Source organism: Drosophila kikkawai, chromosome 2L, assembly GCF_030179895.1.
Source record: "Drosophila kikkawai strain 14028-0561.14 chromosome 2L, DkikHiC1v2, whole genome shotgun sequence".
Classification (NCBI taxonomy): domain Eukaryota; kingdom Metazoa; phylum Arthropoda; class Insecta; order Diptera; family Drosophilidae; genus Drosophila; species Drosophila kikkawai.
In genome coordinates this window covers 19,148,366-19,162,549 of record NC_091728.1, presented here as the reverse complement: position 1 = coordinate 19,162,549, position 14,184 = coordinate 19,148,366, and the positions used below count along the sequence as shown (strand labels likewise).

The window sequence follows — 14,184 nt, the reverse complement described above, 5'->3', positions numbered from 1 at the left end:
CAAACTTCTGACTGAAATTATAATACCCTGCAAGGGTATAAAAATCAATTTAAACATATATGGATAATCGCTTTAAGATTTCATATTTTCAGCCAACTTTATTTTGAGTCACTGTACTGACAAGTAACTGTATTCACTGTGAGAAAACTGTGAGACCAAATAAGCAAAAACTTCGAAAGAAAAACCTCAACACTGTAAAAATACCACCTCCCAAAAATGGCAAAGGCCCCAAAAAGAAAAAGAGGAAACAAAAAACTCAAGCAAGAAATGACAAAATCCCCCAAAAAGCGCTCTAAAGCTCATCAGCTTGTACAAAACAGTTAACAGTGGACACTGGCCAGCCGCATACCGCCTTTTTTTAAGGGGCATCGAGGGGCAGTTGCTGATGGGACGGCGGCACTTTTTGATTTCACTGCTTGACCGCGGAGCAAAATCACTTTTGACGTTTTTATTCTTTGTGTCGGCTGGGATTTTATTTGACTTTTTCGGTGCTTTTTTTTATCCATTTTCTCCGTTTTGTGGAGCGCGCGCGCGCCTCGTTTCGTTTTCATTATCCGAGGCGCGTCCAAATTCATTTCAAGTTTCGCCGCCGCCGCCGCCGCAGACGTTGCCGCCATGGAACTGAGGCGTCTTCAGCTGTCCAACAGTTGGCTTTTGGCATCGGGCAGCGCGTTAAGTCCAATATAAGACGACCTAAGCGTTTAAAAGCCTAAACGAATGTGCCTGGGCGACTCTGTGTGTGTTTGGCCTGTGTCTGTGTCTCAGTCCAAGTCGCCAAGCACTGAGAACAATTTATGGGTATAACAAATATTTTGAATAAAACCTATTTTCCTTAAGACAATTATATTTCCTCTAACATATTACAGGATCCCTGTAAACTACAAAGGAATTATTCATTTTATAATAATTATAAATAATAATAACCTGATTTTCCTTAGGTTTAAACAGCTTTTTGTTTAAGTGTAAGTGTGTCATTGGGCGGCAAAATGAAGAAACGGCAAAAATACATAATAATCATCATCATCAACATGAGTTGGTCGACCGTTCAGCTGTCAAGTCGGCTTTTATTTTGCGCTCAAAAACTTAGAGCAACTTGACAGTTGGAAGACAGTAGTGTTTATAACATCGACGTCTGCCCCACAACCAGCGACATGAGTGACAGGCGGCTCAGCAAAAGAGTTAATACTGTGATTAAATGGCCAAGAGTAGAGAGCCACTGTCAGAGTGGAGGACGGTCTCGGGATGGTTGGCCAAAAAGGTGGGCGGCAATAACTGACAGCTCCGAGTGACCGCCGACTTTGGTTGGGTATGACTTTAATGCCTTTTCAAGCTACTACTGTGTTTTGCTTAACATTTTTCTTACAATATGAATAATTAGTATAATGAAGACCAGTTGAAGACCAAAAATACAATTTAAATTAAATGAAATCAAATCAAATATTATTAAAAAAAAAAAAAACACTAATATATAATATATTTGATTTATTAAATTTAATATAAAATATTCTTCCACTATAGAGCCACAAATAATTTGTTAATAAAGCATTATTATAGTTATAAAAAACTCTACCATAAAAATAAACTATGTTACGTATCTCGGAATTTAATAAAGACTTGCCAAGTCAAATAAGCAAACAAAATGCCATAAAATGTAGTGATAAGAATGGCCAAGATCTGCAAACAATAACAGCCTAAGACTACTGATATAATGCTGCATTAAAGTTCCGCTCTCGTTTCATCTTCCACAAATCTGGCAAATCTAGACTGCCTTATATTTCTTAACGTATTAACATACGCTATCTAAATGGCAGGGGAGACCGACTAATCAGATGACTACTAAATTTAGACAGATTCCACTCTAATTCGAGAACGAAAGACCTTGTCATGGGGCGGCACGACAATCACGAGACCCAACAGAATGTTTTATCTTGTTTTCCTGCGTCGTTTTCTTTTCCAAACACCCCCCCAAATGTTGTTTATTATCTTTGCCTCAGAAGCCAAGTAGCCAACTTCCAGTAATACTATTGTTTTAATTTACCTCCTGGCTGATGATTGTCGTGTTTTTAAAAGAAACACCCGCAGACGTTGCATGTGACGTCTATTGTTTATTATGAAAGTGCTTAGAAAACACAGCACAAAGTATTTTTAAGAGCTCCTAAAGTACTAGGACAACAATATAAAATTGTGAGACTCGTTAGTTAAACAAATTTTTAATTGCCTATCGAAAGAAATTATCACTCGAATCAGTAAGAGCTGTAAAGTTCTATAAAATATAATAAGCTGATGACAGCCGTCCAGGCCCGGGCTCTTGAACTCGCTGAGTATGTGGCACACTGGGGCCATAAATTTCCATTTTAATTGCTCTCCATTTAGATTAGACCAACATAATTGTGTCGTTATGAAATCAATTCCATTCCGAGCGCCCACAAAAAAATGCCAACGGAAACAGACAAAGTAATCTCGTTTGCTGTTTGTCTCTTCCCGCTGTTGTGGGGCGACAAAGTGTCAAGTTAATAAACTATCACAAGTGTGACAAGAGATTTATAGTTGGGTTGTCCGGAGGAATCAATAATCTAAAAATTATATTTCTAATCGGGTTTTCCTATTTTATGGATTTTATTTAATAATTTTGTTAGAGAATTTAATGCGTTTTGAGCTACCAATAGGATTGTTGAATGTTTTCTAAGACGATGAGCTATCACAATTTCTAATTCAAAAAAATGGAATACTGTAAATAAAGGCATACTAATTCTATTGAAATAAAAAATATGTTTCCTACCCTTCATAATTAATTTACTCAAAACAATAAAAGCTTATAGGCAAAAAATATAAATTAGGGAGGGAAAAAAAAGAAAGCCTGAAACAGCAAACTCTGCAGCTCTGAAACAATAGAATTTTAACAAGAAACATAATTTATTACCACTTAAGCCATAAATATATTTTTAATTTCCACCAATTTACATTTACAACGAAACCAACGCCACAACAACCGAGCCAAGATCTTGGAACCTCTTTTTTAATACCCTTCCTTTAAAAAAAACTATAAAATTTAATAATGGTAAATACAAATAAAAACAATAATAAAGTACAAGAGCTTAAAAATAATATAAACGATGCAGTATTCCTAAAAAGTAAGCTTAATAATTAAAATTTTACTACATAATTTCGTAAAACGTACAACAAAATTCATTAATTTTAAATTTCACAAAAAATACATATGCAAATTAGTGTATTTTCGTATAGGTGGCTGGTGTTAGTGGTCTGAAAGTTATAGAGGAGTCCAGAAACAAAAGAAATGAAATACTGAAAGTCTTAAATTTACGTCTCGTTGACTGTTTATTTTCCTTTTGGCCGCTTTCATGAATCTTCAAGTTTATTATTGTTGTCTGTTCTCCGGCGGCTTCTGCCTTTTGCCGCCAACAATTCTGGTAGCCGACACAAATTTAACACTCGAAAGGCAGTAAAAAAGGCAAAAAAAAAAGCTCCAACTAATTACAAGTTGCAGACACACAAGACCATGGATACATATGCTAAAAAGTTATGCCATGGAGGAGGAATAAAGGGTAGAATTTACATATGCTATATTGCCTATATTTATATAAATATGTAAGGCGATTCTTCTTTGATTTTGCTTGATTTTTCTTCATTCTTTCTTTCTTTTTAATATTGTCTTAATGAACAAAAGCCAGAAAAAAAGGTTTCCAAGCGGCATGGAGGAGACAAATGTATCTCGTTTGAGCGCAAAACACAAATGTTTAAAACAATAATAAATTATGTTTGTTGTTGGTGCTGCCGCCGCTGCTGGCTCTCTGTGCCTTTTATCGCTTGATAATTGCTGGTCATTAGTCATTTTGGCCTCAACCTCAAGTATTGTGTGTGTTTCTATATAGCGAATATATCTGTATCTTTGTATCTGCTGTCGGTTTCCCTCTGTCCAAAAAGAGTAATGTGAGCAACAACACGGTGGCAGCTGCTGCTGTTCGCTCCTCGATGTTGCTGTTGTTTTGCCTCTTCATTTGGACCAACAGGCAACGGCAGCCGCTCCGTTTAATAAATCGTGTACTGTCGCCTTTTATTGTTGCGGCAATGTTTCAAATTTTATTTATTTATCTGCAGCCGCTGAATTGGCTTAATAATGTGGCCATCGGACAGCAGGAACAGCAACAGCAACAGCAACAGCCAAAGCAGTACCATCAACAGCAGCAGGTCAAGCCCATATTTAGCAACTTCTGACTATATCACACTTAACAGGCGGCTTTAGCCTATCGCTTATCTTGACAGGGCATGAAATATATATGCCCTGTTGAGGCTTCACCGGAGAGCTTATTTCTGAGTGTATAGGGTATAAGGGTGGATATGGAAACTAGTCCAGGTAGGGCTTAAACTCTCTCTACAGGAATGGCAAAGGCAAACATATCCAAGAACGTTACTGTCGCCAGTAATATCGTGAGTAATGGTATACAAAATCCATCTATATAAAATATAGAAAATAATTATACCCTATATTTATCATTAGAATTCTGAAAATATATTCCCTATTAAGTTAGTGCTTTTGTTTAGACATTATTAATGAATAATCAAAACAGACAGAAAAACAAGAAAATTCATTAACAGGAAAATCAGTATCATTTTCCGATTTGTTTATCAACAAATCCTATTCTGCCAGCAACTTGATTTACCAAATCAGACCACAACATGTCACAGTCTCTATAAATTACTAGAGAACCCATCCAGATTTTCGGTACTTCTTTGTTTTTTTTTGGTTATTTACAATCTACCAAGCAAAGCCCTCCACTGACCAGTGTCGCATACATATATCACTGATATATCTATCAATAATATATTAGCGCCAAGCTCCCCGAAAAAATTCATAGCGACCGCGGTGGCCTTTGAAGTGTTCCACAACAAAATCGACTTGGCTCAAGGTATTTTATTTCTGTCGCTTTCCAGTTGTTTCCGCTAGTTTTCAGCACAGGCCTGGTATTTCTCTGGGTGGCTAGCCCGGGTGCAATAATAATCACAGCTGAAGTATTTATGCCGCGGCTTCAGTTGGAAGGCCTTGCAGGGCCATAAATTCTCAACGCGACTTAATATATATTTTTTTTCATCGTATATATTTTTATTTGTATGAGATAAGTGCGAGGGAACGTGTGTATTATTTTTTACTTTAGTCATATCATATTTTATTCCCTGTTTCCCTGTTCAAATTTATGGTTGAATGGGGCGTGGGCTTACATATTTTGCAATTTGCTGAAAAAAACGTTAAAAATACTTCTGAAAATAACGAAACATTTTGAGGGATTTTTGAATATTAAAACAATAGTTATACGGTTAGAAACGGCTTAGAGAAATTCAAATAAAAACAGTAAGAGTTAAGAAAAATCATTGCAGGATACATTAAGATCTTAAAATGAAGTACCCATCTTTCATCACCTTCCAGTACCAACCCAATCTCGTTCGGTATTTGCATCTTCTTGTTTGCACCTCCTAACTCGAAACCAAAAATAAATCCCGCCACCGAGTGCCTGCTGACAGTTGTCGTCGTGTCAGCTACAAATGTCATTTTCAAAAACATTTTACACAAAATTAACAAAAGAGGCAGCGATGCAAAATGGAAACCGAAAGTGAGCGGAAGGCAGGCGATCCCTGCCGACCGACCGCCCATATAATGTAAGATAATATGGAATGTGAATGGGATGTGTGATTTGGTTAGGTCTTTACGTTTATGTTTTTTTTTTTTTCTGGCTGAGTGGTGGAGCCCAGAGGGAAAGTGTCAAACGCAACATTATGAAAATGACACGAGGAAGCCATAAATATTAAAACAAAACAGGCCAACAGCGGCAACAATGTCACAACACAGCATGCGAGATGGAGTGGATTGGAGGGCGAGGCCAGAGGGATGGGAAGAGGGCAGAGGGCCTCGGGACCGTCTCCCAGCGGGGGCGTGAATTTCACAGAAAAGTAACAAGACTACGGAAAATTATTAAGGAGTTGACAGTTGACAGTGGGCACAACGCGGAGATACAAATGTATCCGCTGGCCTTCCTGGCGCACAGTGGGCCCCCGCTGGATGTCACATCTGTGTCAGTTTACGCATGATTGACGCCCCAAATGGGTGTGTCGCCAGGGGCCTGGGAGCAGCAGGCAACCGGAGCTGGGAATACGAAAAATTGTAATGGCTTTCGGTGTAATTTATAACAAAACTGTTAATTAGCTCAGACGACAGCCCCGGCATCAGTCAGCTGCTGTTGCTGCTTAATTTATGGCGACATGCGAGCGGGTCTCGCCACCTATTAGAAGAAGTCATAAAACTCTTTGGGTCTGGAATGCAGTGGCAACAAGTTTTATATATTTTTAGACGGCTTTCTTGCGATCTTCATCTAAGGAAATGAAAATAAAATGTATATATAAATTACATAATTAAAGGTATTATAAAGACAGGAAGATGAACAGGATTCGCTTGAATATATTTCAAACTATCGCATTCTCATTTTAGCAAGTTGAGTAACGCAATCAGTAGTCATTTAATTATTAATTAATAATATTTATAATAATTAATTTCATTTGCTTTCGGTTCATAGCGATGTTTTAAATTCCCATTTGGTGGCCATGAATAATAGCCAGCATTATCAGCTTATATAACGGCCAATCTGGTCTAACCCCAAGGACCCATTCACTCACTAATCTCAAGCGACACTTCATAAATCATTAGCTGGTCCGCAAATAAATCAACAAATCTTAAACGTCAACTTGTCAGTGCAATTCTATATCAACTCGCCAAGCGAAATCACTGCACAGAACAGCTGTCGACATTATATAGGGCCACAAATAATCCTCGCGCAATCTCAGTCATCTAAAAATATATTATTTATGGGCGATTGGCCGATTCAGCGAAAACATTGTTCTTTCGAAAAAAAAAAAGAAACAAACTCAAGAGTATAAAATATCATTAATATACTATTTATACTATAGACGGTCTTGCGATATTTTCACATTTTTCTATTTTGATCGTAAATTTTTACACAAGCTCTTCGTGTCGTTTAATCTTTAACATCTCTTTATACGGCCTGGGCCAATAAATGTGATTTTAAAAACCTTATGGCAATAATCGCGACCACTTGTCAGCTCTCGGGGCTAATAAATAAAAAGCCAATCAATTTCGACAAAATAAGGAATGAGATTCAAAATCTAATCAAATATGTCGAGGCAAGTAAAAGTTGTATATACCCTTATTTTAAGTTAATTTGTTCTAGACATGTGCGAGGGGTCTGTTAGGTTAAATTTAGAAATGGATTTATTCGAATTTCTTAAAACTAAATAAAAAATCAACCACAAATATATACAGATTCGTCAACAACTTTAATCCTCACAAAGGCATATGGAAAATCCCTTCTAGAAAATCACAACTTTTGATTAGAATTAATTTTCATTGGGCCATAAATTAAGGCAGGGGCTAGCCCAAAGTCACAAGATGCCATAAAAGTTTTTGCCAGCATTTAAGCCTTGTCATATATATATTTATATTTATGGCTTAAAACAACCCGATTCTTGTACTTTATTATTAATAATGACTCAACACCTGATAGGTCGAGTGTCTGGCTCTTATAAGACCAATAAGTATACGGGCCTTGATACTTTGAAAACTTATTTCTGGGCAATAATATTTATCTATTTAATAAATTTACGTTAAAAGAAATGTATTTATTTTGCTTAAAGCTAAACTAATTTATGAAACTACTTTAAAAAATGGTATTTCTAAGACATTTTACTTGAAAAAAATGTATTTTACTCTTAAAATACGAAGCTCTTATTTTATTTATGAAAAAAAAATTAATTCTCTTGGGCTCGTCCGGGATTTGAACCCGGGACCTCCCGCACCCTAAGCGGAAATCATACCCCTAGACCAACGAGCCAGTTGGATGGCCGCCGCCGAAGAGCCAACTTGAGTGCGGGACAAGATCTCTAGAGTCAGCGGTCTCCACATTCACTCTGCCTCTGCCATAGTCCCCACTCCAGCAGCTGTGCCTATACAATCAGAGCTTGTCTATTTTTAACAAAAAGTTGCCGAGTTTCTTGTTTTTCGGTTTTCCGTCGTTGTTGTTATTGGTGCTGGTGCTGCTGCTGCTGTTTGGAGACGCCGGGCTAGTGTTGACATCAAAACAAATTGTTTAACATGGACAGCGGAGCAAAACAAAGAAATATGATGCATGTAAATGAATTCAATTTGGATCAGCGGCGGCAGCAACAACACAAAGGCTGCAAACAGACAATCAGAGCGACAAACAAACGACGCTGTTGGCGGAATTGTGAGGGGAATCAAAAAGTTATTAATAATCATCAACAAATTTAATGGGGTCGAAAAGGGCTTGGTACTGGAAAATAGTTTTTGCAATATATTTTAGCATTTAAATATATGGTTTTTTAAACAGATACAACAACATTTTAATTTATAAGACAGATATAATATATATTAGAATATTATATATGAAATATCCAGTACATATGTACCGCTACATATTCCCACATCAGTAATAGGGCCAAGTGATATTGACGGTCACATAGAATCGAAATCGAATCAGAAAAAACATTGAAGTGGATCGAAGGGTGAATGAAAACCAATATAGAAAGATTGTGCTGGAAATTGAAACAATTGAAAAAAGCGCTGAGCGTTGACCGTTTGACAGCTAAATGCGATAATTTCAAATCAAATCAATTGAATATTGTCACAATTAATTTATTTATGAGATACACTCGAAATATCGCCATTGATTTGGCCATTGTTATTGTTGTTGCTGTGGCCGTTACTGAGTTGTCGAGTCGTTTGGTTCGGATTTTGATATTTTTGAAGCATATTGTCTCTGAATAAAGTTTGTCATTTCGCTTTGTCAGCACATTTATATATTTTCCGAGTGTGTGAGTGTATATGCATTGCTTATTTGAGCCGCTCATTGAATGGCAATTGATTTCGTCCACATACTTTGTTTGTACAAATGTGATTTTTATTGATTTTTAATTTTCAGCCCGGGTGTTTTATGGCTGTCGCTGGCGACTGTTTTATTAAGGCTTGCCCAATCCACGCCACACTCGTGAAATTCAAATTCAAATTAAGCTTTAGTTTGATTTTTTAGGCCGAATTCCAGGCGATGAATACCAATTGAATGCCGCTTGAACTGAAACCAGCAGGCGTTTATATTTTATATTGTGAATAATATCTAATCAATCTCTCAAAACTGAATTATTTTATTAGGTTTTAAAAAAGCACAGGTTCTTGAACCCTAATTCCTCAGTTGAGTTTTTTCCTGGAGCAATTTCCAAGCGATAAGGTTCACGGCTTTCATTACAAATATTAAAAAAAATTCAACAAGTTAGGAAAATATCTTGATCAGAAGAACGGCAACATTTTTGAAGAAACGACCCTTAAGTTTCCTCGCTGAAAGAAAATTTCCCTTAATTAAAGATTTAAATGTATATTTTCAAAATTGGATTTTTTTCTGCTTGTATATTTCGATTTCATACGAATGTGTTTCCGTTTAGTTTAAATTACTTTTCGTGTTCTTTGATATCTGTGGCTTCTTGTGTAGATCGTGTTGTGGCTTTTGCGTACATCAAGGAGTAAATAGCAAATCTAATTTAATATCTATATAGAATTTACACACAGTACATAATTATATGAAATATTCATTTTTATTTTCTGTATTTATTAATTTTTTTGTTTGTTTTTCTCTTTTTTATGATTGATTTGTTATTACAAATATTTTTATCATGCTTACTGTACTTATAAGTTGACTTAAAGAACATTTTATTTTAATTGTTTGTTGGTTGTATGCTTGTAGATAATGGTAAGAATAGTTAATAGCGAAACTAAAACTAAAACAATGTTTCAACATCTCAGCAATGGATTTTTCATCAACAGAATTGGAAGTCATCAAACGTGTTGTCCTGGCTAAGACTTAAGAACTTTGGTTGAACTTTGAGAACAAATAAAAGTGAATAAACCGCGCCTCCTTCAGTCGCAACTGTGTCCTTGCAAAGTGATTATTGTAGACATTAAGGGTTAGAATAAAAAGTGATCTGCTATTTTGCGGCTGGCTACTATTTTTTAGGTGGTTGACGATTTTCGTGTTGAACTTAAGTGTAACTAGCGCTCTTTAAACTACAGTTTAGTATCACAGAATAGCGCAAAAGCCAGAGATGTGTCAGCCTTTGCAATCATTTTGTTTTTTGTTCTCTTTTCTTTGAAATTATCTCAAATGGGGTCATTTCCTCCGGTTGTCCTATCTCCACTGTGCCTCCTTTTTGGTATCTAACGCTAGTGCTGTCGCTGCTCCCACTCCTACTGGTGGGCTGCTCCCATCCGCTGGCCGTACATAGCGTAAGGCGAGTAGTAGGGTCCCAAAGCAGCCGCCGCAGCCGCTGCTGCCGGATTGAAGGCTCCACCGGCTCCAAACGGCGACGGTCCTCCGGCCAGAGCTCCTGGCGGTGGCTTGGCGTACGGGTGATACCGGGCCGCTGCAGCCGCCGCAGACATGGGGCTCAAGGGCGGCGTGGGGTATCCGGCGCGCAGGGCAGACGGCGGGAATAGCGTGCCCAGCAGAGACTGGGCTTGCGACTGGGCCAGGGCCGCAGCGGCAGCCGCCGGGTCGGACAGGTTGCCGGTGTGGGTGCGTAGGTGGGAGAAGAGCTCGTCGGAGGTCTGGAACCGCTTGCCACAGTAGGCGTCGCCCACCACCCAACTGCAGACGTAGGGCGCAGAGCGGGCAGCTGCCGCGTTGGCTGCGGCCTGCGCCGCTGCCTGTGAGTAGGGATGCGCCGGTGGCAGTCCAGCCGCACTGGCCATGGCCAGGCCGTACTTCTGGTGCTCGCACTGGGTGCAGCCGGCAGGACATGGAGCGCCCATCAGCATCTGTTGCGTGTGCGCCGAGTAGGGGCACCCGGGGCAGTATGGATCCTTGCACACGGGCACTATGGCCTCACCGCCGGCCGGTGTCTTTATCCTCTGGTAGCTGATGTAGGGATTCGGCTGACCTGCCGGTCCTCCGCCTGGAGCTCCGCCCGGATAGCCACCGTTGGCTGCAGCCGCCAGCATGGCAGCGTGATGGTGCGAGAAGCCGCCGGCAAAGGGCGGCCGGAAGGCGGGATTCGCGTGCTGCTCCATACCGGGTGGGCAGCAGAGAGCGGACAAGGGGTTCAGGCCGTAGGGACCGGCAGCCTTGTATGCAGCCGCCGCAGCCGCTGCAGCTGCCGCCATGCTGCTCATCTCCTTGGGATGCTGGGCGGTGCCGTTGGCGTTGCTCAGCACCTCCATTCCGGAGCGCACAATGGGACTGGCGCCGCGCTGCGATGATCCCGATCCCGAGGGGGAGACAGTCTTACGGCTAGCCGAATCGTGGCCACTAGACTCCGCCTTGCCGCCATCTGTGGGCGTGGCATTGGACTTGCTGCGCGACGGCACGCGCTCCTGTGCGGACGAGGAGTTCTTGGAGCTGGGGCGAGTCGGCTCCGCGGAGGATTCCAGCGAGGAGCTGCTCTTGAAGGAGTTCTGGTTCTGGTGGCTCAGCACGTTGGTCTCGTAGGGCTTGAAGGCCAGCTTGATCTCGCCAGTGGTGGGTGCGATGGTGCTCCCGCTGGTGGCGGTGGCACTGATCGGTGTGCTGGACTTGGGCGACTTGGCCTGGCCGGAGGGTGACTTGGCTGCCGAAATTTCGGCGCTGCTCGAGGAGCTCGACGAGTTTGATGACGAGGAGCAGGCTCCGGGCTTTGTCTTGTTCTTGTCCATCGCCAGCAGCGGTTTCACAGCCGACGAGTCGGCTCCGATTTGGGAGCAGGTCTGTGCGAGTAGAGCCAATGGACTCTTCTTGGCATCCATCTGTTAAATAAAAAGGGAAGAATTTGGGGTAAGTTAGGGTTACAAAAAATATATATCTCAAATATTTCCTCCTTATTTAATTTATTTCGATGGAAACTTATTTTTTGATTTGTTTTTTAATCTATTAAAATTATATTTTTAACACCATTCCTACGAATCATGAAATGTTCTTTATAGTGGAAAGTAAATGAATCTAAACACTCTTCACATTTAAATACTTTGATAAAAAATACCTTCAGAATATTTTAATTTGATATTAAATTGATTTTTAAATAAGACAATACAAGTTGAGAAATTAATAATAATAATTCTAAACAAAATTAATAATAATTGTGAAATACATCGATAAAATATTATTTTAACAATATATATTCCTTTTCTTTCGATTCTTAAAAATATGTTTGTCTTTCATAAGTTTTTCTTCTGATTATTTTTATTTTTTTGTAGTATTCTAAAACTTAAGTGTTGTCTCCATTATTTTAATTTTTCGATATCAGCTTATATTTTTTATTTAATTTTTTTATTAAATACTCAGAAATAATTTTCTCTCGATTTTCTGGGATATGATTTTTGTTTTTTTTTTTTCAATACTAACCGTTGTTGGCAACGGGGCCAAGTAGTCCGGCTGAAGGTACTGGTTGTTACCAATGGTAACAACGCCGCCGCCTCCCTCCAAAACCACCATTTCGGCGATCGCTGGTTGGGTCTACGGGTAATCCACGAAAGATGCGTTGCCGCCGAAGGTAATCCACAGAAATGCGACGGCAAACGCGCGTTTAATCCAAGCACTGCGTATACGTAATGCGTCACTTTAGTTTTGGGCAGACGAGATCTGCGAGCACTTTTCTTTCTGGCCAAATGGTGTTTGGGCCCGAATTTCACTTTTCACTCTTCGTGACTGACCGCTTTTCACTTGGGTTTGGTTTGGCTTTGCTTTGTTTTGTTTTTCTCTTCACTCCGCTTGCGCTTGTTGGGCTTCAGGTTTTTCTTTTCCGAACACGTCTGAACACGGCGAAGGCAAAATTCGAATTGAATTCACTGAGTGCCGCAGTCGGCGTAGCTGCCTTCGAAACGAAGCGCCGGATGCTCTCTCGCGGCCATGCTCTCCGCGCTGCCGCTCTCTTGCTCGCTCAAAACTGGTTGGCAGCGCTGCACCCGTGCGCTAGAAGAGCGCCGCCTGCTGCGTGCGAGCGAGAGAGCCTGCGTATAATTTTCAAATATGGCGTACTTTTTGCCCAATCACAATCGCATGCGCTCTGCAATGGGTGCCAAAGGAAGTGGCGCTCTCTCGCGCTCTCTGGCTGCACCACGGCAACACTCGTTGCGAGAGCAACAGTTGAGTCCGGAGAGTGCCGCTCCGTGGGGTCGGAGTGGCACATTAATTTCTGTCCTCGCAGCCCATATGTCACTCTCTCTGCTCTTTCTCTCTCTTTTGGGGGACGGGGACTTTTGTGCCTCTTTTGCTTGATGGGGCTGTCAACAGCAGCAGAGCTGGGCAGAGCGGAGCAGCGCGGCGGCAGAGGCCTCATTGTCTTCGCACTGAGATTTGTTGCTCGGAAAGCAAACCACTCAACACTTAAACACACTCTTCAGCCATTTCCATCGCCTCGCTTCGCTCGTTTTAATGTCATATAAAAATTAATTTGTTTGTCGCTCGCCGCCCCCTCCCGTCGCTCTCTCTCGCTCACCCACACACAGCTGTTGTGGCTTTTGTTTAGCGTTTTTCGATTAACTTCTGCGGTCGGTTTTCCCCTCTTTTTTCCCCCATTTTTCGTGGCTCCTGTTTAAGTGGAAATCGTTGTTTTGTTGTCGCGACGAAAAGTTTTTCCAAGCAATTTTTCCTGTTTCCCCGCATGTATGTACATATGTGTGTGGTGTATGGGGCTTAATTAATCTACACACGTCGAGCGAGTGTGTGTTGCGGCGATTTGAAAGTTGGTAATAGTTTAATGGCTTGGTTAATTTCGCTGCATTTTTAATCGCCGCCTTCGGATTGCATTTTCCAGTTAGCACTTATTTCTCAGGCCTAATTTATTAACTTGTATTTTGCACGAACCTCATTAATTATGTATTTAGCGGCATTGATATTTTCATGAAAATTGTTCAATTGAGAGTGGAAGCCTAAATTTATAGTACAGGTGAAACTGAGAAAAACTGTAAAATGAATAATAATAATATATAAATTATAGTAATTGTATAAATATTAAATTAAAGCTGTAATTAAAGCAATACAAAAAATAGCTTAATTTTTTTACATATTTGTGGTTTAAAAAAAGGCTTAATAAAATATTTTAGCTTATTAAAACTAAAAAAAATTG

General features: G+C 40.1%; 1 protein-coding gene and 1 non-coding gene across 2 annotated transcripts; both read right to left on the bottom strand.

The window, feature by feature from the left end:
* Window positions 1-7,841: 7,841 nt before the first annotated feature.
* On the bottom strand, window positions 7,842-7,913 carry TRNAP-AGG (transfer RNA proline (anticodon AGG)). Its single transcript has one exon. It is a non-coding gene; the product is annotated as a tRNA-Pro (tRNA).
* Window positions 7,914-9,466: 1,553 nt separating this feature from the next.
* Window positions 9,467-12,901, bottom strand: noc (no ocelli). The gene is made up of 2 exons (XM_017170760.3): window positions 12,462-12,901; window positions 9,467-11,866 (listed from the first exon to the last, which is right to left on the bottom strand). Exons 1-2 carry the CDS (start codon window positions 12,549-12,551, stop codon window positions 10,334-10,336), a joined length of 1,623 nt encoding a protein of 540 aa, XP_017026249.1. The 5' UTR covers window positions 12,552-12,901; the 3' UTR covers window positions 9,467-10,333.
* Window positions 12,902-14,184: the final 1,283 nt, after the last annotated feature.